The sequence below is a fragment of the Conger conger genome, chromosome 4 (assembly GCF_963514075.1).
Source record: "Conger conger chromosome 4, fConCon1.1, whole genome shotgun sequence".
NCBI classification, from domain to species: domain Eukaryota; kingdom Metazoa; phylum Chordata; class Actinopteri; order Anguilliformes; family Congridae; genus Conger; species Conger conger.
The window spans coordinates 8044953-8069915 of NC_083763.1; the positions used below are offsets into that span (position 1 = coordinate 8044953).

General features: G+C 44.2%; 1 protein-coding gene across 2 annotated transcripts in view; it reads right to left on the reverse strand.

Moving 5' to 3' along the window:
• Positions 1-17679, reverse strand: part of si:ch1073-396h14.1 (disintegrin and metalloproteinase domain-containing protein 10) — a 32193-nt gene extending 14514 nt beyond the window's left edge. For both annotated transcript variants that reach the window (XM_061237722.1, XM_061237721.1), the window contains exons 1-8: positions 17564-17679; positions 16526-16673; positions 16123-16241; positions 15664-15816; positions 8294-8388; positions 7219-7341; positions 1640-1732; positions 955-1123 (exon numbers count right to left, since the gene is read on the reverse strand). In XM_061237722.1, coding sequence (XP_061093706.1) covers positions 955-1123; positions 1640-1732; positions 7219-7341; positions 8294-8388; positions 15664-15816; positions 16123-16241; positions 16526-16673; positions 17564-17624 — 961 coding nt within the window. In that variant the 5' untranslated portion in view covers positions 17625-17679. The remainder of the gene's footprint in view (positions 1-954; positions 1124-1639; positions 1733-7218; positions 7342-8293; positions 8389-15663; positions 15817-16122; positions 16242-16525; positions 16674-17563) is intronic.
• Positions 17680-24963: the final 7284 nt, after the last annotated feature.

Consider the following 24963-nt stretch of genomic DNA (forward strand, 5'->3'; position numbering starts at 1 on the left):
GAAGATCATCACCTTGATATGATGTGGTCAAATACATAAACCTCAATCACACTTCCGACTCTCACAATAGCTCAGATTCAGCTTATATTACGTTGAAGACGGACAGTTTTGAGACTCCATAATAGAGTTTTTGAATGTGAACCAAACCAAACTGTTTCCAAACGAACCGAACAATGGACTCCTGGCTTGGGCAGGGGAAGACTGCGTTAATTGCTGTGACGATGAAACACTAATTATGGAGCCAGAGAGAGAGCAAGCCCACAGGAATTCCCCCAAACAAAGAGCAGCTTAAGTCCTGCTTCTTGGCTTCTTTGATCCAGTCATCCATCCGTCTGTCCATTATCTAACCCACTTATTCCTGGTCAGGGCAGGCTCGCTGGATAGGCTCACTGGAGCCTATCCCAGCATGCACTGGGCGAGGCAGCTACAGTCGTGATGATGCAATTTCATAGTCACACTTTCCATATTTGAAAACAATCACTGCAGCCGTAAACAAATGTACTTCATTTATAATCACTTGTCTAGACATGTTTTGCCTGCCACACTAAATGGAAAATTATCCTGGTTTGCCTCACAGCTGCAAGATATTTGAATTCAGTTCCAATCACGCAAGTTGGTTTTACAACAACTGAACGACTGTAGTAATTCAACTGATAGCCTAAGTCCAGGCTATTTCTTAAGTATTAACATCATGAATAATGATAATGATTATTATATGATAATGTTGTAAAAACATGTCTCTCTAAAAGGCCCCAACTCGCTTTAAGTGTGTCTTCATTTAGCGGTAAACAGGTCAAGGACAGAGACAGACAATGTGAGAAGCGGTACGCCTGGGGGCAGGTGCCCAGTCTGTTATCACCGCAGAAGTCTGGGCGGGACAGGGTGGCTGAGGTCACAGGCTCATGTGACACCGACGCGGTGCATTCTGGGTTTTTCCGCGACCTCCGCACTCACCCGGCTTGCCCTCCCAGGCCAGGCCCAGCACCCCACTGTAGTCGCGGTCGGTCAGCAGGTAGGACAGGCAGTAGTTGCCCCAGTTCATCTGGGAGTAGAGGCCGAGGAGCTTCTCCGGGCCGACCAAGGTCTGGGAGAGGGGGCTGGAGGCGTCCCGGTCCGGCATGACCTGTGACACACGTTAAAGGCGGGGTGAACTGGGAGATAGAGTGACACTGGCGTCCGCGATATGACGCGCAAGTGTAACGGATCTCACGGAAGGGGGGAGGGGGGGGGGGTTCGGTATTAAATGAGGAGGGGGACGTCAAATGAGGATGTGCTTCGCTGTGCCAAAAGGATGTTGATTGGCTGGGAACGGGAACTTGACAGACATTTTTTCATATCCGTTTCTAAAGCCTGTATTTAATTTAGTCCTTTCGGGAGAGCGTCAGCTGCAATTAATTTAGGAGGGGAATGAATGAATTAATAGCCGAATATTGATGCTCCCCCCCCCCCCCCCCCCAAACGTCCACCCCACCTTGACCTTGGTATTTTTTTGATCCTGGTTACACCGCTGCCTATACAGTTAATGCACAATCAAATACTTTAAATCGATGATTTCCCTTGCACAGGAAAAAAAACATTCTTAGAGCCTTGCTCTGTGTGAACAACTTGGGTTGACCTCTTGAGTCTGCTGGAGGCTTACCTTGAGCCATCTCACTTTGAAGTTGATTAACTTGATTCCTTCAAAGTCGACTTTGTCGTAGATGTCGTTCACTGCTCTGATATATGAGGAAACCTGTGGAGCCACAGAGAAAGGGTGTACAGTATGAGGACGGTATGAGGTGTACTGTATGAAGTAACATATGAAGTAAAGACAGTTTCCCCTGGAGGTAAAACAAAAAAAGCTTATATTATGTGTTGACACTTCCTGCTAACAGTAACAATTCCAACTAATTTGTTGACAACTGCTGTGAAAGTATTTCTGCTTGCTTTCATTCCCAACCAAGACATAGGCTTCAGATCGGCTAACGGTCTCACTGTGCAGTCTGCTCCACACTTGGCCCATGTAGTGAAGATTTTCAACCAAGAACATCTGCCCTCTCAGACCACCAACAACAACGTTGCTCTGAGATTATAGCGTGTAGTTTTGTGGCTGACTTGAATTAGAAACTTACTGATAACAGAGACAGGGATTCACTTCATAAATCTTATAACTCGCCTTTCATGTATCTAGCCGCCAAATGTTTGCAAAGAAATGGATTTTACAGGGAAAAGGAAACATGGTCCAGTAGTACAGTATTCATGAGAAACAGCTCCATATGTGCGCACCAAATAATACAGCCAGTATACAGAAGCGTAGCATTGACCTAAATTGTGATAATCCTGCGAGCACAAATCTATCCCAAGACGTGGTGAATCAGTGAATGAGAGATGTCGTCTGTTGAGGCAGACTATAGTCTCCAGATCCACTGCAGTGAATTGCGCACATGTATCTGTATACAAACCTGCACAACACATCATCTATGAAGACGCAACAGCATAAGCTGGAATAATTAAATTCGGAGTCTCATCTATATACCAGCGAAACCCTCCCTAGTGGATATCTTGGATCATGGACATGGACAGAACAGATTTAGGCATCTGTGTGTGTTGATGATGATACCAGATTACTTCAGTGTGGACGTCAGTAGATGAGTCACTGCTGTTTAAGGGACACATAATTGAGCCTCATTTGAGTATGTGGGCCTAATTCAACTAATTTGGTTCAAATTAAATATATTATGGTGTTATGTCACCACGTGAAATATTGTCTTTATAAATCTTACACTCAATATTCTTACATCCCACACCATACCACATGGTATTTAATTTTCTTTCTTTTTTTTAAATCTTAAGTCTCTAGTCTTAAATTCTGCACTGTTGTCCATTGTAACCCTCCCTCAATCGGCACACTGACCACGAGCATTGAGGCTAATACATTAATCCATACCACTGCTGCCCCTTGCTCAGGAGTATTTGCAGCTATCTGAAGGTCAGGTTGTACTGTGTGCTGAGAACGCACAGCTTTAGCCTCCGGCTGGCCTGGACTCTCAAGGCCTTTGGAATACCGCAGGAAGAACACGACACCACGCTTTCACAAGGCGTCAATCAAGCCGTGCTAAGTTGAGTGGAAGTGGAAAATGTCTCAGGTGTCCCGTCTAGAATACCCCACGAACGCTGTTGATCTGGTGAGCGAGAAGGACGCGGTATTTGGTTCCAGCGTCCTGCACTCCTGAAACAAATGGGGCGACTGCCCCTGCTCCACTCGGCAACCTCCTCGCGTCTGTTTGCGGACAGGAGCGTTGTCACTTCGAATGACATCATGCTGTGGGAAAAGGAATGCTTTAACATGGCGGCAAAGGCGATCACTCAGTGCTGGTATTAACTACGAACATTAGGCCAGCCGGGGGTTTGCCCTGCCAGGAAAAATTTTCCCCACAGCGTGACTAATCCGTCGGACCCATTGACCTCGGGAACATTGTTATGTTTCCGTTTTGGTTCTTCGTCCCAAAGCAGCAGAAACAAATAAGGGCGTGTGGACAGCACTGGGAGTTACACGATGAGTGATACTAAAACAAGCGATACAGTAGCAATACGAATACCCACGTAAGCATACGTCAAATTTACATTTTACTACATTTGGTGGACGCTTTTAATCCAAAGCGATTTGCAAGTGCATATGTTTCTCAACAAGTGAAAAGCATCAAATGCAAAAATAGCAGAACACGCTTAAAGGTATAACTGAAAAAATCCTATTAAATTAGTCAAGTTTCAGTGCCAAGTAATAGATAATAATAATAATAATAATACATAATTCCAAGAAGTATAAGAATATATTTCCCACAATAAAGTACATTAAGATGGAAGAGCAAATATAAATAGAATGGCATGTGTATGATACATAGATGTGGCAACATTTTGATTGACATGTGGCGGCCATATAACTTACAAGGAAATCTATAGATATATTTAGATAAGTCATAATCTTTCATAACAACCGATGCAACAGTTCCTCTGTTAAATCTTGTGCGTATTTTACATACTGTATAAATGCCTGATTGTGTGGCATTCAAAAAAGTGAAACTGTAAGTTGCTTTTTGATGGGAAAAGCAACCAAAGCAACAATGGCCATATGTATATGGAGAAGATTAAAGAATTACTGAAATATTCCCAAAGCTGTGGAGAGAAAAAACGGAACAATCTGAACAATAAAAAGCGTGACTAGGCATTTTTGCCTTCTAATTGCAGCACGCACTACACCTATACCTAGCGCAAGTGTCATTGTGCTGTTTTTTTCGGATGTATTCCAAGAACAGTTATTGTTCGTTTTAACAACAGCTCAGAAGGCATTGACGGTATGAAATGTCAGGAGACTGCGGAGAGCTCTTGTGTCCTGCAAGGTCATGGCTAACATTCGAGCCATGTTGACATAAACAAGAGAAGATTTACCATATACACTTTACCGAGATCTTAAATACACATACATTGTTTACCGTAGCACGATGGAGACTTAGCAGTCAGTGGAATTGCAGCTTAAGTCCTTACCTGCTTAAGTCATAAAATGGCTTACACCCAGCAGGAAAGAGTCTAGAGAAGTATGTTTGTGACAGATATACACACGCATGGATGCACGCACACATACACACCCACACACGCACTCACACTTGTACACATAAATTACCGAATCCCGGAAGATTTATTTTTTAGTTCCTACGTGGTAATGTTTCACAGTAAACTGCATCACAACCCTGATACTCTCAGCTTCCTCCCTGACCTCTCCCTCTCCCTCTCCCTCACTCACTCTCACTCTTATTCCATGAGGAAGCATATAACTTGGCCTCTCTCACAATTTAGACTGTTTGCTGCCAAAAGGAACTGATTTAACACGTGAAGTGACAAATTTATGAAACAGTGTGATCAAATGGGAGAGTCTAAGAGGAGGACCTGCTGCTCTTGAACATAATGTCATGCCATTGGCAGTTAATAAAAATAATGGCAGGTCCTGTACCATAAATCCCCTAAACCAGTGGTCGTCAACCTTTTTGCCCCCAAGGCTCCCTGTGTCCATGGAAATATTCCAACTGCCCACCCCTCAGGAGACATGACAACCTGCCTGCCCGTCGTCAATGTAACTCCATCTGTACACACTCCCAACGCACTTAGTCAAGCTTATTCCATTTAAACTATTAAAAGTTATTGATTAAAAAAAATTAGTCGTGGTAGTAATCCTGAAATGTCTAGAGAAAGCAAAAAAGGTTATTACATTTTACATACCAGTAATTAGTTGCTTTGTGTTACTTATTGAGCTGAACCATTTCCTTCGTATTTTGTGATTGAAGCTTTGAATAGTTTCCAATCATCTAAAGGCCCCTGGCAGACCCTGAGGCCCCCTCTTGGGCCCCGGGCCCCCTGTTGAGAACCACAGCTCTAAACTGATACAGATCTCCCCTTCACTCGAGTCACATGGAATTAAGAACGGGTCAATGAAAATAGCCCCGTTGTTCCTTAAATTTTGTACATAGACACCTAAATCACTATCATTGGTCTGATTGCACAGCATTCCTGAGAGTCTTTGTCTCAGTATTACTACAGCAGCGACTGGCACACAGACCAAACAGACAGGGAGAGTGCCTTGTGAGTGGCACCATATACAAATAGTTCAAGGTTAAATGCAGGTCAAACTGTTGCCAGATAGCAAGAGGAGTTGCCAGGGGTTGAAACTTTCGTACTTGAGCTTTCATTGATAAGCTCTCCCTCTCTACAGGCCTTGTAGGGTCACAGTTAAGGCCGTGACCTCCATCCAGGGCTCTCAGCGTTCCCGTGCTCTTTCTCCATCGCTCTCCGGGGGCCGGCGTTGCCACAGCGACCGGGTGAGGTAAGAGTGTTCATGTTCATTGGCTCAGGCGGTAAGAGCAGTCGTCTGGCAGTCAGAGGGTTGCCGGTTCAATTCCGCCCTGGGTGTGTCGAAGTGTCCCTCAGCAAGACACCTAACCCCCAAATGCTCCTGACGCGCTGGTTGGTGCCTTGCATGGCAGCCAATCGCCATTCGTGTGAGTGTGTGTATGAACGGGTGAATGAGAAGCATCAATTGTACAGCGCTTTGGATAAAGGCACGATATATATGGCAAACATTTACCATTCATCATTAGAACAGCTCCAATTGCTTTGTTCTGTAGCCCATCACTGTATGATGCAAAGCAAAGAAAAAAAGCAACATAAGCATGTTGTGTGCTCTGCACATGATACAGTGACGTGCATACACTGACACTGCCATGAAATATGTTGTTGTAATTGTTGTTGCCAATTTGTTATTGTTGTGGCTGCAGCTGCTGTTGTGAGCGTTGCTGTTGATGTTCAATGATCAATGGTACTACACCAGGAAGATACATCTCATGTTTTCCATAATCATGATGAATAAAGTAACTCTAACTCTAACTCTAACTGAATGTACTATATCTGAATTCATAGGCAGAGAGAATTTGTATGAAAATACAATCTGGTAATTCTACAAGTATAAACCCCAGAAACATAATTTAACTATAAAAATGATACTAGCATATTACCAAGCACTAAATGCGGCATGCAAATTAATCAAGACCATAGTTGGCAAAACTGGACCAGACAGGCAGACCACCGAGTAAATCCAGTCAACAGTCCTGGGTTCAGAAAACTTCTTTGTAAATATGTGTGTGTCATATTTACAGAGTACACATTGTACACAGCTTTCCAAGAAAAACTGCCAATTGACGGAGAGTGGGGGGAATTATGCACTGTTATCTTTGCAAAACATGTGTTACGTAATGAAAATGATGCAATTTCAGACCATTAAAACTCTGTTGCTAACCCCTTGTCGCAGGGGGTGTATTCTGTGGATCCTAGGAATGTGGACTCAGGCCTCTCCCTCCCTCTGCTGTGTGGAGTAGTCAGTTACATCATTTACTTCACCCCCAAACGGACTTACTGTTATTCAGCTGACGCTTTTATCCAAATCGACTTACAGTTGATTTGACTAGGCAGAGGCCAATCCCCCCCTGGAGCAATGTGGGGTTCAACGGCACTGGTCAAGAGCCCACATCAGGGGTTCAACGACCAACCTTCTGGGTCCCAGTCAAGCACCTTAGCCACTAGGCTACAGGTTGCCCCCACACATAAACTTTTATGACATGACCATTGTAGGTAGAAATCATAAATGTACAGATATTTGTTCCAGGACCCCTAAGGATTTGCTGCTGAGACGATTACCTGACCAATTACTGCTTCCACACTCCCAAACCTCTTGAAATAGCGGTCATCTGCATAAAAATGGAGGAGGCAGGTGGTTTTAGAGTTGTCCACTGTCCTCCTTGCCCTGGACACAACCTCCTCCTGCAAGTCAAACAAAGAGCACTGAGACATCTCTAAGTCATCCCTGCTGTAAAAACCAGCTATACCTGTTTGACCAGTGTGAAAACTGAGCTGGTTAAGCTGGATATGAGCTGGTCAAACCAGCATGGCCAGGCTGGTCATAAAGCTGGTCTAGCTGGGTATGAGCTGGCCAACCAGCATGACCAAGCTGGTCATAAAGCTGGTCCAGCTGGGTATGAGCTGGTCAACCAGCTAGTACTGGTAGCTTGTCTCAGCTGGCTCAGCTGTCTACCAGCGGTTTTCAAACCTAGCTTGAGCTGTTTTTCAGCAGGGATGTGATCAAGGCTATCCTAAGCAAAGCCAATAGAGTTAACTTTGGAAAAAGCACCAATGAACTAGCTGTTGTCTTTCACCCTCATGCTAAATTTGCATCTTGGTTGCATGTCTCCTATATCAAAAAAAGACTTTTCATTGCAGGTTTCTCAAAAACTCTCAAATGATCTATGAACACCATATCACCTGTTGAGTGCAGATTATAATCAAGGATACAAGCACTGCTTTCACAGTAAAAACCAGCAAAAGCCTGAGTGCTAGCATTGAGGATATCTTGAAATGTGTATTGTGAGATTATTGTATTGTGAATGTATTGACACATACATTTTTTGGATGATAAAATACCCCAGCGATATCTTGTATGATATGTGTTATCTGCACTATTATTTCTAGGTCAGACCTTGCAGGAAACAGTAAAGGGTATCGGTAGCAGGATTTAAAATTCAGGAGTGTTTTTCATTACAATATATGGGCCGTTATTTCAATTTAGTTTGTTTAGTTTCGTTGTTTCACAGATATGAAGACTTCAGCTTGGAGTCAGATGAAACAAAAAGCAGAACATCTAAAGAAAGTAGGACAAAATGGCTGCTGGTAAGTTATTAAAGTGAGTCTCAATTTCCGCAGTGAGGTGACGTCTGACCTGATCAGCCTCTGCCTGTTTGAGGCGCTGGGCGAAATGTTTCAGCCGTTCCGCACCACAGAACCCTCCGTGGGCTCTACCCTCGTCGAGGTCATCTGCACACAGAAACGCAGAACAGCCCTCTTTACTTAGCCTGAGCCAGGCGGCCATTGACATGCCTTGCCCCAGGGAGTTAAGAGCTCACATGCCTAAACAGAATGAAGCTTTTTGCTTTATTTCCTCTCCAAAACAAACAGAAAAATCATCCCATGTTTCAAATCTTAAGTTCTCCTCAGATGAGTCATGTCATCGTCGGCCAAACCCCCACCCGGTCATTAGCCCTGTCAGAGCTCCCCAAATGCCAATGGCAGGGAAGCACAATCGTATTTACGTGAGGCAATGATGAATAATGTATTATTTTTTAACCGATTTGTTAATCTGTCCAGCAGCCCATTTGCTTATCTGTCACCTGCCAACGGCTCATCTTTAAAGTTTAAAGTCTCACAGCTCATTCTTCTTCTGTCTCATGAGGGCAATGTTTGTATTTGCAGCAACAGGTTAACCCCGTTATCTCGCCGAAGCCATCAGCGTACATGTTCCATCAAAAATAGGTGATCCACTGGCTACTGTCCCATACCACTGCATGGCAGGGGTCCAGCTTTGAGCATTTAACGAAGATGTAGTATTTGGTACCCCCTACTGAACAAGATAAGGAACATAACAGCCAACACAACAGGCTGGAAGCATGTAATGCAGTGTTGGCCCTTTTAAACCGCAAGTGCGTTGGCCGTATTATCTGATCTGGAGAGCTGAATTTCCCCTTTCCTCTGTGGCGAGCCTGCTGCCACCTCCAGTGCGGATACCTGGCCTACAAAGTGTGTCATTCACTCCACTAAATGTTGGTACCCCTAGAATGAAGGGCAGAGAGAGAGAGAGAGTGAGAGAGAGAGAGAGAGAGAGAGAGAGAGAGACAGAGAGAGAGAGAGAGATAGATAGAAGGGAGAGGGGGAGAGAGAGAGATAGATAGATAGATAGATAGATAGATAGATCGATAGAAAGATAGATAGATAGGGGAAGGGAGAGAGAGGGAGATATATTGATAGATAGGGGGAAGGGAGAGAGAGGGAGAGAGATGGATAGAGATAGATGGGGAAGTGGGAGAGAGAGAGAGAGAGAGAGAGAGAGGGGAGTGGAGTTTGTGGTATTTATAAGGGTACTAGAAACTTTAGGAAATGAGTGAGGGGTACCTTAATTGCCCCACCATTTCCTCTTCCACTGACACATCACACACCACATCATACACCAGAGTCTGGAGAGGCTGCCTTCCAGCCCTCTCTCAGGGGACGGGAGAGCATTTTCCACTTCTGAGCCATAATCTTCCCGAGCCATCTCTCAGATCTGTCAGTAACTCCCTGACCCAGAAAAGCTGTCTGCATCTGTGCTATTTCAGGGCCCACTCCATTACCAAAATAATTGAGAAAGAGTGTAGAGAGGAATAAAATGGCGGCCTTTATCAGTGACACTGGCAGATATGAGACGTTGGGCAAAGTGCAGCTTAAACTCTGTTTTGTAAAAAGCCGCAGATGACCCACGCTTTGCAATTTGAACAGTAAGCTGCAATGCACCCAGCACAGACCCAGAACATCTGAGGAATTGTTACAAAGGCCACAAGCCTCAAGCCATAGATGGATAAGGCCTGCGTCTTTGCAAAAAACTCTATGTCAAAAAACGAAATTTAGAAACAATCAAGCAAAACGATCTGCAAATGAGATAAGACCATTTTACTTACAGAGACTTATAAGACAAGTATGTAAAGACAGAGGGTTTTTATGAACGTGCAACATTAATATTGCAGCAGCGGGGAAACAGCAGAAACGAAAGACAGGGACGACGTAGACCTACATCACACACACGGCCCACGCCGTTCTCCGTTTCATTAGCGGGGGAGATGAATGGAAGCACACCACTGGGCCTGAAAAGCAGAAGCGTATCCCCCGCCATGGCAGATAAACGCTGGAGCCACGGAATATCGGATATCAAAGTATCAAAGCCATCCTCTTTCAGCGTTCACACCACCCTGCGCTGCGTGGCGTGGAGTCGGGCCATAACTCCAGTATTGTTTGTACTTCTGCAGAAATGTGGAAACCGTCGAGGTCAGCAGCTCCCCTGCGCCATGGTACCCCTGGCTTTCCTCGAGGCTGTGATCTTTACAGAGAGTTTGTTTCTCAACCGGGCTGGAGACACTGCGATTTCTCAGCTCCTGTGTGACATATCCACCCTGTGAGCTGACTCAGCAAAATCTCTGATTGGCACTTCACCAAGTGAACCAGAGTCGCACAGATGTGGCCTTCATAAAGATTCGGGACAACACTGCCTTGTGGGACAGGGGCCGGGAGGGACGAATGCCCTTAGCGATCCCACAGCTGGTGAAGATCACGGACAGACGCTGCGATTACACCGGCCTAATCTTATCCATAATACGACCGTAGAAGGCTAATTATGCTCTCTGTGCAGCTGATAGCACAACGCCGCAAATCATGGCACGCGGACATGTCCGCAAAAAAAACCACGAAACAGCCGTTTCTCCAAATAGAAGCTACCAATCGCGCACGTTCCGTTCGGTTATCAGACGGAATGAGGACGGCTTCCTTGGTTGCCACAGCGATGACGTGTCCGGCCTGGTTACTCTCGTGCAGAGTGTGCATGTGAGGGAGGGCTGCCCCCTCCCCAATCACACTGCCCTGTTCCTTATCAACAGGGCCAAACGCTCACTGAAGGATCACGGGCATGACTGTGCATGCATGGACGAAAATCAGCATGCCGCCTGTTGCATCCTATTATGTTCACGGCACTGCCCTTGACTATTTAGCATAAATGAAAACAGATGAAATTTGCTTTTCTGCTTTGATTCTGTGGGAGGAGATGGGGGCTTGTAACTTGTCTTATTATTGTTTTAATTAATACTGTGTTGTTACCATGTCTGTCTTTTTTTTAAAATTATTCCAGCTTATTCATCTTTATTGTGAAGGTGCATGGAAATGTGCTATTTGAATAAACTTGATATTATTGCAACAATGCAAGAACATGTTAGGCATTTCGTCAATGTTAGAACTAAGAGAGGAAGCGAGTCCAATACACAGATTTTATATGAATGTATACGTGCAGTCAGTATTTCTCAGAGTTAATTTTATTTATCTCAAAATGCTGCAGGCACTGAAAGTCATGCACCTTTCATTGACACAGCTGGACTGCGCCAGTTTGACTGAGGCTCAAACAGTAACACTTGACTGTGAGCCCCGTGGCCTGTAAACGCACAGAAATGTTGGCACGCCCCTGAAAAAAGGTTTTAAAGCCGTGCAATCTGGGTCCAAGCTCCCGCACAACTGGAGCAAATCTCATCTGACTTAACTAAACAAAACCTACTTTCCCTCTGCTCACTTCAAAGGCCCACTGAACAGTTAGGGGAAAAAAACCGTTTCACTGCCCCACGAAAGTATAAAGTAAAGTTTTAGAGTCATTTATTTTTTTGCCTCCAGATGTGAACAAGATGAAGGACTGGTCTTTGTGCAGCAGCTACAGATTAGCGCAGTCTATTCAGGGAAAGGCACATGCTTTCACTGGAGCTGGGCTGGGCTGGGCTAGCGGAGCTTGGGAACGTGTGATTTGATCACACCACCCTGTTTGATTGCCACCAGCCAATGGCGAGCTGCAGCTCTGCACTGTAGATGGCATTCTGGGGTAAAAGCAGGGCCTTGACCCATTGAGGAAACCCACGTCCCCTCAAAACGACACGTGTCTCAGCGCTGGGTTATCTTGAGAGAATGCATGCATGTGGCCGCAGAAAGGAAAACAACTGCCACAGAAAAAACCCCCTCTCTAGCTTCATAAAACATTCGGCCAATGTGGGCAGAACGTTGAAACAACGTTTTCGACAAATCAACAAAATGGCTCCTCGCCAATTAAAGTGCATGTGAAGGCAGCAAAAGGGCTAAAAGAGGGCAGGAGCACATGAAACTGATGCACGGCTATCTGCGGTTCCTCATTATTTCTCCTGCAGTAACTTCATTATCTCATAAACCTGCTTGCTAACAATGTCAAGCGTGGAAACAGTGCATCGCATTCATAAGGGCACAGATTATCTGGGCATGGGGGCATGTTACACTCACTGACATATAGTTAGAGTTACACTTTCTACAGGAGAATTATGTTACTGCACTGGGAATGTGCTGAATGGTGCATTCAGTCTGAGAGACTGTCTATAAGTAGCACACATCCTCAGCAATTACGCACCAGCAGAATTCCAAGACTTGAGTTAAATCTGGAAATGATGCAGTACTTAAATGGTGGCTTCTCTTTCACCCGCATGTTGACAAAAGCATTCAATCGAATTTCTACCACGTACAGTTTAGACGAAGCTCTGGCTGCTTAGATAAAGCACCGGCTCCTTTTTATTCACCACTGGAAAAGATGAAAATTGGATTTTGTGAGAACATTTTATTATTCAGTCAGAGCCAAGGCCTGGACAATTGTCTAATTATTAAATGGCACATTCCAGGAAACACAACAGAGAACATGTGAATGACTCTGGGTTTATTCCACGGCTGCCAGGGCTCAGCGGAGCATGTCTACTTCCTCAGAGAAGAACACGCTCTGATTGGCTGACAATGCCCCCGGGAGCCTGGGAAACGAACTATAGTTACCCTTTGCCTGAGGTGGTGTGACTTCAAATATGACAGCACGTGACCACTGCCAGACTCTGACTGGTCTATCCCTGGTACTGTTTAACCAGGATCCCCGCAAGAACGAGGGTCTCCATCTCACTCTTTCCAACCCACGAGTGGGTCTCGTGAGAGCAGCTTCTAGACTGTTTTGACATGTCTCAGGGGGAGATACGGGGGCAGACTTCTGTTATCCACCCATTTCAGATTAGCATATCGGTCTATATGACCCATTGTGTGGTGCATCGTATATGGCACTGTGCAAACGTGGAGCACTTTTTAACCCCTTACTGAAGTACACTATGCTGTCATATCTTTATGATGCCCGGTTATGATAGATGCAGATGTTGAAAGGCAGGCTGCACTGTTTCAGTGAGGCCTCCAGCTTTGTTGTACAATAAAGGGCTTTGATGATTTACAGTATATAGTTCCTGTATTCAAATTAGTTTATAAACTGTCGTAAGAAAGTTATTATGCCAGGGAAGTGTGCCATTGACACACCTTTTACAGTTCATGATATTAACTGATATATGTACACAAATATCCACACAAAGATAAGCAGGGAGTGAAGAATTGATTGCAATTAGTACAAAGGGTGAATTCCAGTCAGTCATGAATTGAAGAACAATGACACAGGGCTGTTTTCATATTTTCCCCTTTAGCTACTCGCTGAGTCCTGTGAATGAAGTCTTTGTAGGCTGAGGGAAGCATTAAAGCACAAGCTATGTCTATCTAGGACTCTGACATGTAGTGGTGACAGGCATGCTGTAAAATCCAGCTATTACCCATCTTGAAATTACCAGCTACCAGTTGCTTTAAAACATAGCTTCAGCCGGTCAAACCATGTTGAGCATGGACCTGGTCAACCCTGCTACCAGCTGTTTCAAAACCTAGCTTGAGCACGTTGTTTTGAGCAGGGAGAGCTCTCGTGTTCCCTCTGCCCGGGCGGACGCACTAAGTAGCAGACAGGTGCCTGTACCGTCCTGGCTATCACAGCTGTTTCCAATGGACAGCTGACCTCCCTGGAGCCTGCAGAGGGATTATATCCAAAGTCCAGCAACAGGGAGCCCACAGACCATGACCAGCCCCTGTCTACACGCAACGCTAAGGTGGCAGCAAAGTCTGATGTTTAGGGGAACTGTAACCTAAATGGTGGCACCCAGTGAGGAAAGGCTTGAATCTAGATGTCTGGAGGGTATGGAAATCTATGTTGAGAGCTGTTAACTGGACTAGATTAACCCCAATATAGCCCAGGTTTTCACCAGGATATAGCCTGACCACGTCCTAGTCGGCTAGGAATGTTCACTTTTCAACCAAATGTAGCCAGGTTTTCGCTGAATTTTTACTACAAACATGTTCACTGTTGCAGGTTACATTCCCAGGCAGGATGCTGTTGTACCCTTGAGGAAGGCACTTAACTTGAATTGCTTCAGTTCAACAAATGAATGCTATGTAAGAATGCAGCTAAATGCCAGCAATGCAATGAAAGAAAGGACATGTGATATCATTCCATATATACATGTGTGCTTGATGAGTCCGAAGGTCCATTTGAAAATAGACACACTTAGACTGACTAGCATGCATTGCATGTTACGAGCAATCTAGCCGATCGCCTCGAAAGCACATAAAAAGCCTGGGAAACTATGCAGGACAGAGCAATCACAGTTATAAATTGTTCTTGTTTTCCAGTTGATTCAGCCAGCAGGGTGTTTTGGATCTGTGTGTACTCTAGCCTTCCAGCAAACCGGTTTCCAGGAATCAGGCGTATGCAGCCTCCTCTGTTAAACAGTACAGCACCTGGCCAAGTCTTCCCGGAGAGCCGGGAGGCGAGGGGCCCCCAGTGCCCCAGGCCCTTCCCTCTGCTGGGGTCCCTCCGCCGGGCCAACGCCAAGCCCCGGGACTCCCTAACACTGGGAGCGGGGTCACCCAACACTCCTTCCTCACCCTAGAACCGGCTCGGGTTTCTCTTTTCTTTGGATTTCACTTCAAGCGACTGCCACCCCGCCCCCTTCCTCCCCCTGCCCCGAGCCCCTCTCAGCAGGAGACCGTCAGGACGCAGGAACGACTTTTAACTCTTTCCTTGCTGGCCCGCGCAGAGCACTGCGTTATCTGTGGATCCGCAAACCACTGCCAAGGCCCACCTCCTGGAGGCTGATGGGTTTTTACAAACGTGACGCGCGAAAGGGGAAAAAAGTTATGAGAAATTGCACCGTTGCTCATGTCGTAGAGTAACCGCCAATATTCTTCGCTCATGTCATGTGCGGTCTGGGAGCCAGACCTGTGTTTTATTAGCATAGCTACAGTACGATACTACTGGGCCTGGACTCTCTTTTCTTTTTGACTGACACCCAAAGGAAACAGCGGTATTTGAGCCTGAAGTAGACAGACATGCTAATTGGCAGACACCTAGCAGTTTTTTTTTCCCTGAGGAGGGTGAGGCCTCTCATTGACAAGATGTTTCATGGGTGGCCTTGGAAGGAAAAGGCGCCATGATTTGTACCGTAGGAATAGTCCAAGTCCATTATTGATAGTCAGCCATTGTTAATACCTGATTGCTTGTACAAAGGACCATTATCAGACCCAGTAGTCATAGCCAGCTCATTTGTGGTTTGGCTTAAGATCTGGGGCCTAGATTAACCAGGCTGCATAGAGAAAGCAGACTCCAACACTTACCAATGTCGTCTTCATGGTAGATGACAGAGTGGTCTGTCTGGCTGGTGGAATATCGGGACATGGGTTCAACAAAGTATGTGCCATTCGCTGTCTCGATGGTCCCCTCGAATTGGCCTTGGAGAATGGTTCCATGACAGGAGGATCTCCCATCATCTGGGGAAAAAACAGAGATCTGATCAATATACCTGAGTTACAGAGTGGTGGGTGATTGCAGTGGCAGAACTGCATTACAGTTATTTAGCTACCGCTTTTATCCAAAGCAACATAAAGTTAGACTAAGTAGGGACCAATCCCCCCCTGGAGTAATGTGGGGTTAAGACCCTTGCTCAAGGGCCCAACACCTGCATAGATCTTACTGTGGCTAAAACTGTGGCTTGAACTACCAGCCTTCCAGGTCCCAGTCAAGCACCATAGACACTGACCTACAGGCTGGCCCACTTCCCCCATGGGGGGCCTCACCTTCCAGCTGTCCCGAATAGATGTGAGAAAGATCGACCACTCCAGCAGCTTCTTTCACGTTGACCTCAAAGTTGTCTGCAAACGCCGCCATGTCTCTTTTCAGGCGTAAGCTGAAGTTTCTGAAAGAAGTAAATACCAGACACAACAGCAACGGAGGCTTCAGGATAGAACAAGACCAATTAATAAGTCCAGAGGGGAAAGCATATACAAGACCTTTCGTCTTGCCTGGTGTAAAATCCAGCTATGACCATCTTGAAATTACCTGCTACCAGAAGTTTCAAAACATAGCTTGAGATGATCAGACTATGCTGAGTATGGAGCTGGTCTGAACAGGTTTCAAAACCAAGCTTGAGCTGTTTTGTCTTTGTTTTTTCAGCAGGGTTGCCAGAGAAGACCTCAGTACCTGTTAAAAGCTCTGAAATCCAGTGGCACCACCTGTCTGTGAGGGCTTGTTTCTCTCTTGGCTCGTTGGTGCTTCCTGTGCACGGCTTCCCTGTCGTAGGACAGTCCCTCGTAGTGTCTTATGAACGGGCTTATGCTGTCCAAAGCACCTGAAAAATCACATCATGATGCCCAAGGTTAGCCGTGTGTGGTACACACCATGTCATCATGTCTTCAACCTTTACAGGCTAATTTGTAAGTGTGTGGGGTATTTTATACCTCAGGACATGAGATAGGCCTAGCACATTTGGCATGGTATGAGACCCAAACATTTGGCCATGACATTGAAAATAAACCATGACATTCTTTGCCATGCATTATGTGACTCGTGATGGAAAGAAATCATACTCAATGCTATTCAGTAGCATTGGCCTATACGCATTGGCATTGGCCTATACAGTTGGCCTATACGTTGATGCATTCAGAGACATCAAAGACAAACTTTTCTCTTTCAATCTTGGGACATTGAGTCAATTTCGTTATCTTTAGCCCTTAGCATGACAGACAGAGGATTTCATTTTTCATCCAACACATTAATTCTGTACATACTAAACAATCCTCTGTGATTTTTTGGCTTTCTTTTAAACATTACACCACCCTACACATCTTTCCTCCAACTCAACTGGCTTACTCTTGACAGGTAAAAAAACATATCAGGTCATTGTCATGATGAAAATGATCTCTTTATTTGTCAGCTTCACAGCTTAAATAAAGAATCAAACTAAACATAAATGGACCAACTTACCCTAATATTTGCAGTAAAAAAAAAGAAACCTTGGAGAATTTACTTTTCTGCACGCGTGTACACGATGACGTAAAAGTTGAAACGAGAACATTCCAGAGACGACGAGTTCAGGCAGGTTCTCCTCAGATGGTTTACTCAAACATGGAGGAAGACAAAACCTTAGCCAGTAGCGACTGAGCAGTGCGGCACACCCAAAGGCGAGCGCTAAGGGCTGGGGTTGCCAATAAGAAACATTATAACTGAGAGGCGTTTTACCTGCAGACGGTCCACTGGAGCACCAAAGCGTCACCAGGAGTCCACACCAGACGGCTCTCATGACTTCCTCGGCTGTGTCGTGTTCACGGCTCCTGCTCACACATCCGCTCACCTGGGCATCCGGAGAGTGGAATGCAACTTCATACTCATCCCTGAACTTTTCATTGGATGGGAACGAGGAAAATGTCCCAACACATTCAGACTTGTTTGCAGACAGCTCGGCTTTTCGGCCATATTTTCTTAGGAGGGTTAGCAGTTGGCACTATCAGTGGAGCTCCACGTACCCTTATTTCTCTACCCACAGAGGGAATCTAACAGGAAAGATACCTCAGAAGTAAACTAATAACCTGCATTAAGCAACTCACCGTGAAATATCACTAGCCTTTTTTGTTGCGTTATCATCTCTTAATTTGCACTGGAAGTTGGATTTCCAAACTACAGTGGGGATCAGAGAGGAGTAGTTAATGTTAACACAACAATACTGCAAGCAAATCATCCAAAAATGACTTTATTTCATATGTTTACTGTTTCGATTCTTTGTACTTTTGCATCCTTGGGTCAAGGCCCCCGTTCCAGACACACAGCATCACGCCATAGTTTCCCAGTAATATTTGACTGGTTGTGATGTTCTCATCTGGATGCAGAACCCCAGTATAAATGATGACGAATTAAGGCTGGGAAAATGCGTTTCCTGTGGTGCATTTCTGACATTCGCCCCCAAACCCTGCTCCTCTACTACACACAGTTCAGCTCCTGTGTCCAGAGGTATGCAGACACTCATTACAGCCAACTAAGCCAAACAGTACCAATAAATTCAGGAGGAACAAAGCAGATCTTTTTGTGAGGCTAACTGCACTGTATCACTGTACTGTATGTTCTCAGGGGTAGTACCTCCTAAAACTTCATGACTGGGAGGCTGAGATACTCAATCCACTTTTCTTTTTTTTACCAAACTATTTAAAACTTTACTTTAGTTCAAACAGGCTGATCTACTCTGGGTCAGGGCCATCTATGAGAGGGGCTAGTTAACTTCCATTGGCTGTTGGATGTTACACTCACACAGTACTGCTATCCCTCTAATTATGTCTGCCTTCTCTGGCAGCAACCACAAATCACATTAAGAAGTCAGTTTTGAATAACATGCCTGACTATATTTTCTCCATGGTATAACATTCCAGATTTTTTTTTGCCTATACTTCTCCAGACCACCTCCCTCAAACACCCTGGAACGATCCTATTGGCTCAGAAGGAACGGCCTGATCTGAAAGTATGACATCACAGGACCAGCCCTCCCATAAGAAACCGCACTCCCCAGAAGGTTATTCTAGGACATTGGACTGAGTGAATGAACATACATCAAGACGCTGTGTGATCTGACCTGCTTGGAAGGGGTCTCAGATACTACCACTGAGCCAAACTGTTCAAATGCTGTGCAGAATACTTTTAACTCCTTAAACTCTGAGAACACCAAGCAAGTCTGCACCTGCATTATACTATACATTACACCAGTGCACATTCGGCCATGGTCTGTATTTTTAGTCTGCTTTCAGAATGTTCTCATGCATCTAGCCACTTCATTATGGAAACCAACAAATCATGTACCACAGAATAATAGTCAACCCTTTGAACTGTAAAACTGCACCAACAGGTATAAGCGACTTGAAAACATGAAAAGGATTTCATGCATTGGAACCATTCCATTTACTCCGGCAGTTGGCTCTTTCAACCTGTTCTGTGGTTGCGCACATGTGCATGCATGTGCAGGAGTAGGAAAGGCAGTTCCTTGATATAAAATTGTAACGGCCTCTTCGGAAATGATTTTGTTGGCCTGAAAAAATAAACAACAGCAATAACCAGCCACGTAGTCTTCCCTTCAGTCAGTGCCTAGTTTAAATGTGTACTCCGACAGTCAAGTTCGACATTGCAATTTGTCAATGTAACGTGACAGAGGGTTCATAAATCATGTTGTCCACATACAGTACACCCACTTTACATAATTTTGCAATGTACAATTAATTATGGTTCAAAAGACCACTAGACAGACGGACATAATGACGTTACAAAATAACATGGCAATGTTTATGATTTATTATTATAGGATTATATTTTAGGATTAATGACCTTTGATAGAGTAACAGATTACAGAGCATTTATTTGAAAGTTTATTGACTTCAAGGCTTCTGTGACTCAATATATGGGCACACATCGCCCCCTATCTGCATATCTGGGATACACGACTGCCTCCTAAAAAGTTTTTTTCAATTTCCAGCAGCTCATTCTAAAGTGACACTTTGAAGTGCAGTAATCGGTGACTTATTGGCTAAAGTAAAACTTTACAGAACGCCTATTGTAGTTACACATTCACACGTGATCTGCAAGAGACTGCTGCACTCACTGTCGACTGGCGAGACAAATGTTAGATTATATTTCCTCCATATCATTTTTGGACACGGTTCTGTCACCATTTACAACTACCAATCAATCATCCTGTTATATTGCAGAATTACAACTGTTTCACAAAATGGAAGCTTTAAAAATGCAATTAAATACACGGCCACATGAATATATGAACACTTGCTCCTGAATCATAGAAAGTGCCCCATAATGACAGAAAATAAATAAATAAGTAAATCTGGCCGTACAAGAGTCTACTATGGTTTTGGCACTCTGGTGTTTGAAGGCCATGTTTAACAAGGCCCCACATTTGAGTCACGGAAAAAGATAAAAAGCTGAGGTCAGATGAGAACTTATCAGGCTCTTATCCGGCTGATTGGCCCGCAGTCTGCACAAACCCCGTGCAGACCATGGAAAGACACAATAGCGAAACGGAAAATCACACCACACTTGCACGTTTTAAAAAAAAAACACCAAGGAGGAGATAAAATGCTTGGGAGGTTACCAGTGGTGCCCCAGCCATTCTCTACGCTGAGAATGTGTTGGGTTCAGGTTGGGTAAGCCAAGTAGCAGGCAGCAAATCAGAAATACCTCAAATTAACGATGCCAAAATAATTTCAAAATCATGGTTTGAAAATGTGATTCTGTTTCAAATTTGTGCATAAAAAGTACTCTTGATTTAATAAACAGATGTTTACAACTAAATATAGTGTAGCCTTTAAAAAGATTGTAAATTGTAGTTACATCCGAGGTGCATTTTGACCTGTTGTATTTGTTGATCTGGTTATAGCCTGTAAATGTCACAATTAGTTATATACATGCAAATGGTTTTGCAATGATATAAACAGGCAGTGTGAAAATAAATGTGTTTTCTGCTTCCAAGAAGCATCTAAACTTATATTGAAGCTTGTTAGCAGATGCAATACACTGATTACCGTATGTGTCAAAGTATGTTTTTCAATGACAAAAAAACTATAATCCTGACACATGCATTAATTTATTTAAAAGTTGTCAAAGAGTTAGAGCTATTGTACAACATGTAAGAGACATATCCTGGTCTATGGCACCCAGGGAATTATGCACTAATTCTGCAGCAGCAGTGTAGCACAGTATATGCAGACAATACTTTTCTAAATCAGCAAAACTGTTTTGGAATTTTGAGTTATAATCGTTAACACAGAGGCCTCCTAGTGCTAAGGACAGCAGAAGGACATGATACTAAAACCCCAAAACAAAGGGCAGGCCAAGGACTGAGGAGGTGATAAAGCAGTTCATACATTCACTCATGAGGCATCAATGGGAAAAGAGCACGGGCCAAGCTTAGAAGCTACATATCAGACATTGCATTTGATAACCCGAGAAGAAACAAAAAATATTTCAGGAAATGAGCATCCTTGTAAATGAACATTTAGTCTAGAGGCAGAAACCCACATTTTCCCAAGAAGCTGTTCCTTCTTCTACGATCTGCGCTGTGGGGGAGGAAAGGATGTCATTGCATACGCTTGTCATCTCCAAGCGTATGCCTGAAACACGGAGAGGAATTACAGCCAAATAATCTTTCCGACGATCATCCCCACTTCCCGACAAGTACAAATGATAGGCTGACCCCCTGCATGAGATACAGATGTGACCCTACAGGGAAATATGTGGCCCACGGTGGGGAAAAAAATGAAATTGGAGAAAGAACAAGCAAATGACTACATCCCCAGAAGGAGAAAGACCATAATACCATTCGGTTTAAAGTAAAAGAATTACACAAAATAGATTTAGATGTTTTCCTACATGTGAAATGTGACATTTTTAACCTAGCATGTTAATCCAGCAACTCAAAGTAAGAAAGTCAGAATGTACTGTACTAATCCAACAAGGGAAGAATGTAGTATTTGTATGATACCATGTGTATAGAGATTAACAGACCACAGCCATCAAAGTGAGAGTGTACAGTACTTTAGTGGGCCTGTATTTCAGTGAAAACTCAAACAGTAGGGACATGAATTGTAAAATCAAAAGCATCTGTCTTTCAACTGCAAGCATATGTATCTTTAACAATATTGTTTGTACAAATCATTTTAAATATATATCTTCATCTTTTCCTTTATTGGATCTCAATGTGGTATGTGCCACATTTTAAAATTACAATGACATACCTGTAACTTTACCTGTCTGACTGGACATTGCAACAAAGAATAACAAGTGACAGGATAAATACATTGTGTGAGAAATGTATGGCATTAATTAATCTTTTTAATTTCCCAGCAATTAAAGGTAGGATCACATTGTCAGTGTCACTGTGGACACATGACTGCAAAATGCTTAAAATGAATAAAATTATGAACATTCCCATGCCATAAAAACAGCCTGTTGCTGTTCCATCCAAATCTGCTACTGTAGCTTTCAAGGCACGTAACTTTCAATTTCCCTATTTTTGTGTAAACAGGAAGTTCCGTATCCGAGGCGTTGACTGGCATGTAATGTACTCCGTTCATTTATAGCCGGTGAAGCATATTTTAAACTATTCCAAGCATTACCCTGAGGCGTAGGAGGGTTTCAGTTCCCCTGAATTCTTCCCCTTTCCCCCTGTCCAAGGCGTTCGCCGGATGAGATTGATAAGCATGTGGGAAGAGTAGTCACAGGGCACTCTGTACACACTATCCCCCTGCCACATGAACCACTTTCACCCTGTCTGTCAGGCCCTTACAGCACGATACATTACATTTTATTTAGTATACGCTTTTATCCAGAGACGTACAAAACTGTGATAATAACAATATATTATTTATCTGAGGCTTTTATCCAAAGCGACTTGAAATAGACTAAGCAGGATAAGCAATCCACAGGGGAGCAACAAAGGGGTAAGGGTCTTGCTCAAGGGCCCAAGAACTGTGCGGAACTTATTGTGGCTACACCGGGGCTTGAACCACCAACCTTTCGGGTCCCAGTCATGTACCTTAACCACGAGGCTACAGCCTGCTACAGGCAACACCAGTGTCATGCTCTAATGCGCTACGGCAACTGTGGTCCTGGAGAGCAACAGGGTCTGCTGGTTTTTGTTTTTACCTTAAAATCAGCACCCAGTTGAGATCCAAGTAACCAGCTGAGGCAAGTTAACTTGTGTAATTACTGCTCTAATTGATTTAATTAAGTCCAGAGTAACAACAAAAACCTGCAGACCCCATGGATCTCCAAGACCAGGGTTGGAGACCACTGCTCGACGAATAGGGGTATTGTCATCTTGGAAGGTACTGCTCTCTGCAGAGAAGAGAAACTTTAAAATGGGGTGAAGATGAGCACTCCATGCCGTGAAGTAACGATTGATATCGGACTAAGACTTAGGCTATATAGGGTATGAGTGCACTCAAACCATGCCATGAAAACCCTTTCACCTTCAATAGCTGGAACACTTTAACTTTTTCTGCTCATTACTTGTGCTACAGGTTCAAAAATAAATACAGACCTTGAAAATGCTGCTTTTAGATACAGCACTCCATCCTCCAGGAATCATTTTAAAGAATGATTCTCTTGTGACTCTGGGCAGTTTCAGAGAGCTCATAAATGGACTATGGTGCACTAACTGTGAATGTCTTAACACAAAGATTTTTTTGTTATTTCTCTACAAAACTTATTTGTTGACTATTGTGTTCATTGTAAACTTGGCACACTTGGCACTTGGTCCCTCAATATGTCCTTTCCGAGTGTAAATAAAGGTTGATGATACTTTAGGATAAACTATACACAAACTATAAACATCAGCAATAAGGCGTATTGATGCAAGGGGCCTGCATCACAAAGCAGAATTACTGGAGTTAGCCGGATAACTGCACTGAGTAAAACCTTGCTTGAAACCACCCAAAACTGGAACATGGACCAGGGCTTGAGACTGCGACTAAACGACCATTTTTCCTGGTGGTGCCGCCATTTTTTTTAAGGTCACCCAGATGCGACTAAAAAAGTTAACAAATTTTAAAATGATTTGCCCTTTCATTCCCCCCGCACTTTTCGGTTCCTCAATTCACTGCAGTTCATCAATTCGCCATGTGATACGATAGGAATATCATGGTGTGACCAGTACCGTTAATGATTCAGCACATAGCCTACTGCGGATTTATACATACATAAATGGTAGCGAAATATGCATATACAACTTCCATCCATCCATCCATTATCTGAACCCGCTTATCCTGATCAGGGTCGCAGAGGGGCTGGAGCCTATCCCAGCATACATTGGGCGAAAGGCAGGAATACACCCTGGACAGGTCGCCAGTCCATCGCAGGGCACACACACACCATTCACTCACACACACACTCATACCTACAGGCAATTTAGACTCTCCAATCAGCCTAACGTGCATGTCTTTGGACTGTGGGAGGAAACCGGAGTACCCGGAGGAAACCCATGCAGACACGGGGAGAACACGCAAACTCCACACAGAGAGGCCCCGGCCGACGGGGATTCGAACCCAGGACCTCCTTGCTGTGAGGCGGCAGTGCTACCCACTGCACCATCCGTGCCGCCACGCATATACAACTTACAGTAGCTAATTGTGCGATGCCAGGTCAAAATGTTGCCACACTAAATTCTTCGATTGCGCCACAAGTTGAACAATGTAATGGCGCCAGCTCCACAAGTTCAAAAGGTTACAGTAGTCTGAAGTAAAAAGAACAGTTCCAGGTTTTACTCAATGTAGTTATCCAGCTTACTCAGTTATCCTGCTTCGTGATACAGGTCCAGAGGCTACTAATTTGTTTGGTGCAAAAAACGATAGCACAAGGAGTAATTCTGAATAGGCAACACCATTGAGGCTTTCTGCCTACATCCTACCTCAGGAATTATGAAATACTAATGCTTCATTTGTATGCGTCAAAGCCAGCGAAATCAGAAGAAATTCGGTGATATACACCATTCGACATGGCTCCTAAGCACCGTACAATGCTCAAACACATGTCTGGATGATTGCCAGGGCCAGACCGTAGGCTCAGAGAGCCTGGAGACCTGCAGCTGTGAGGCA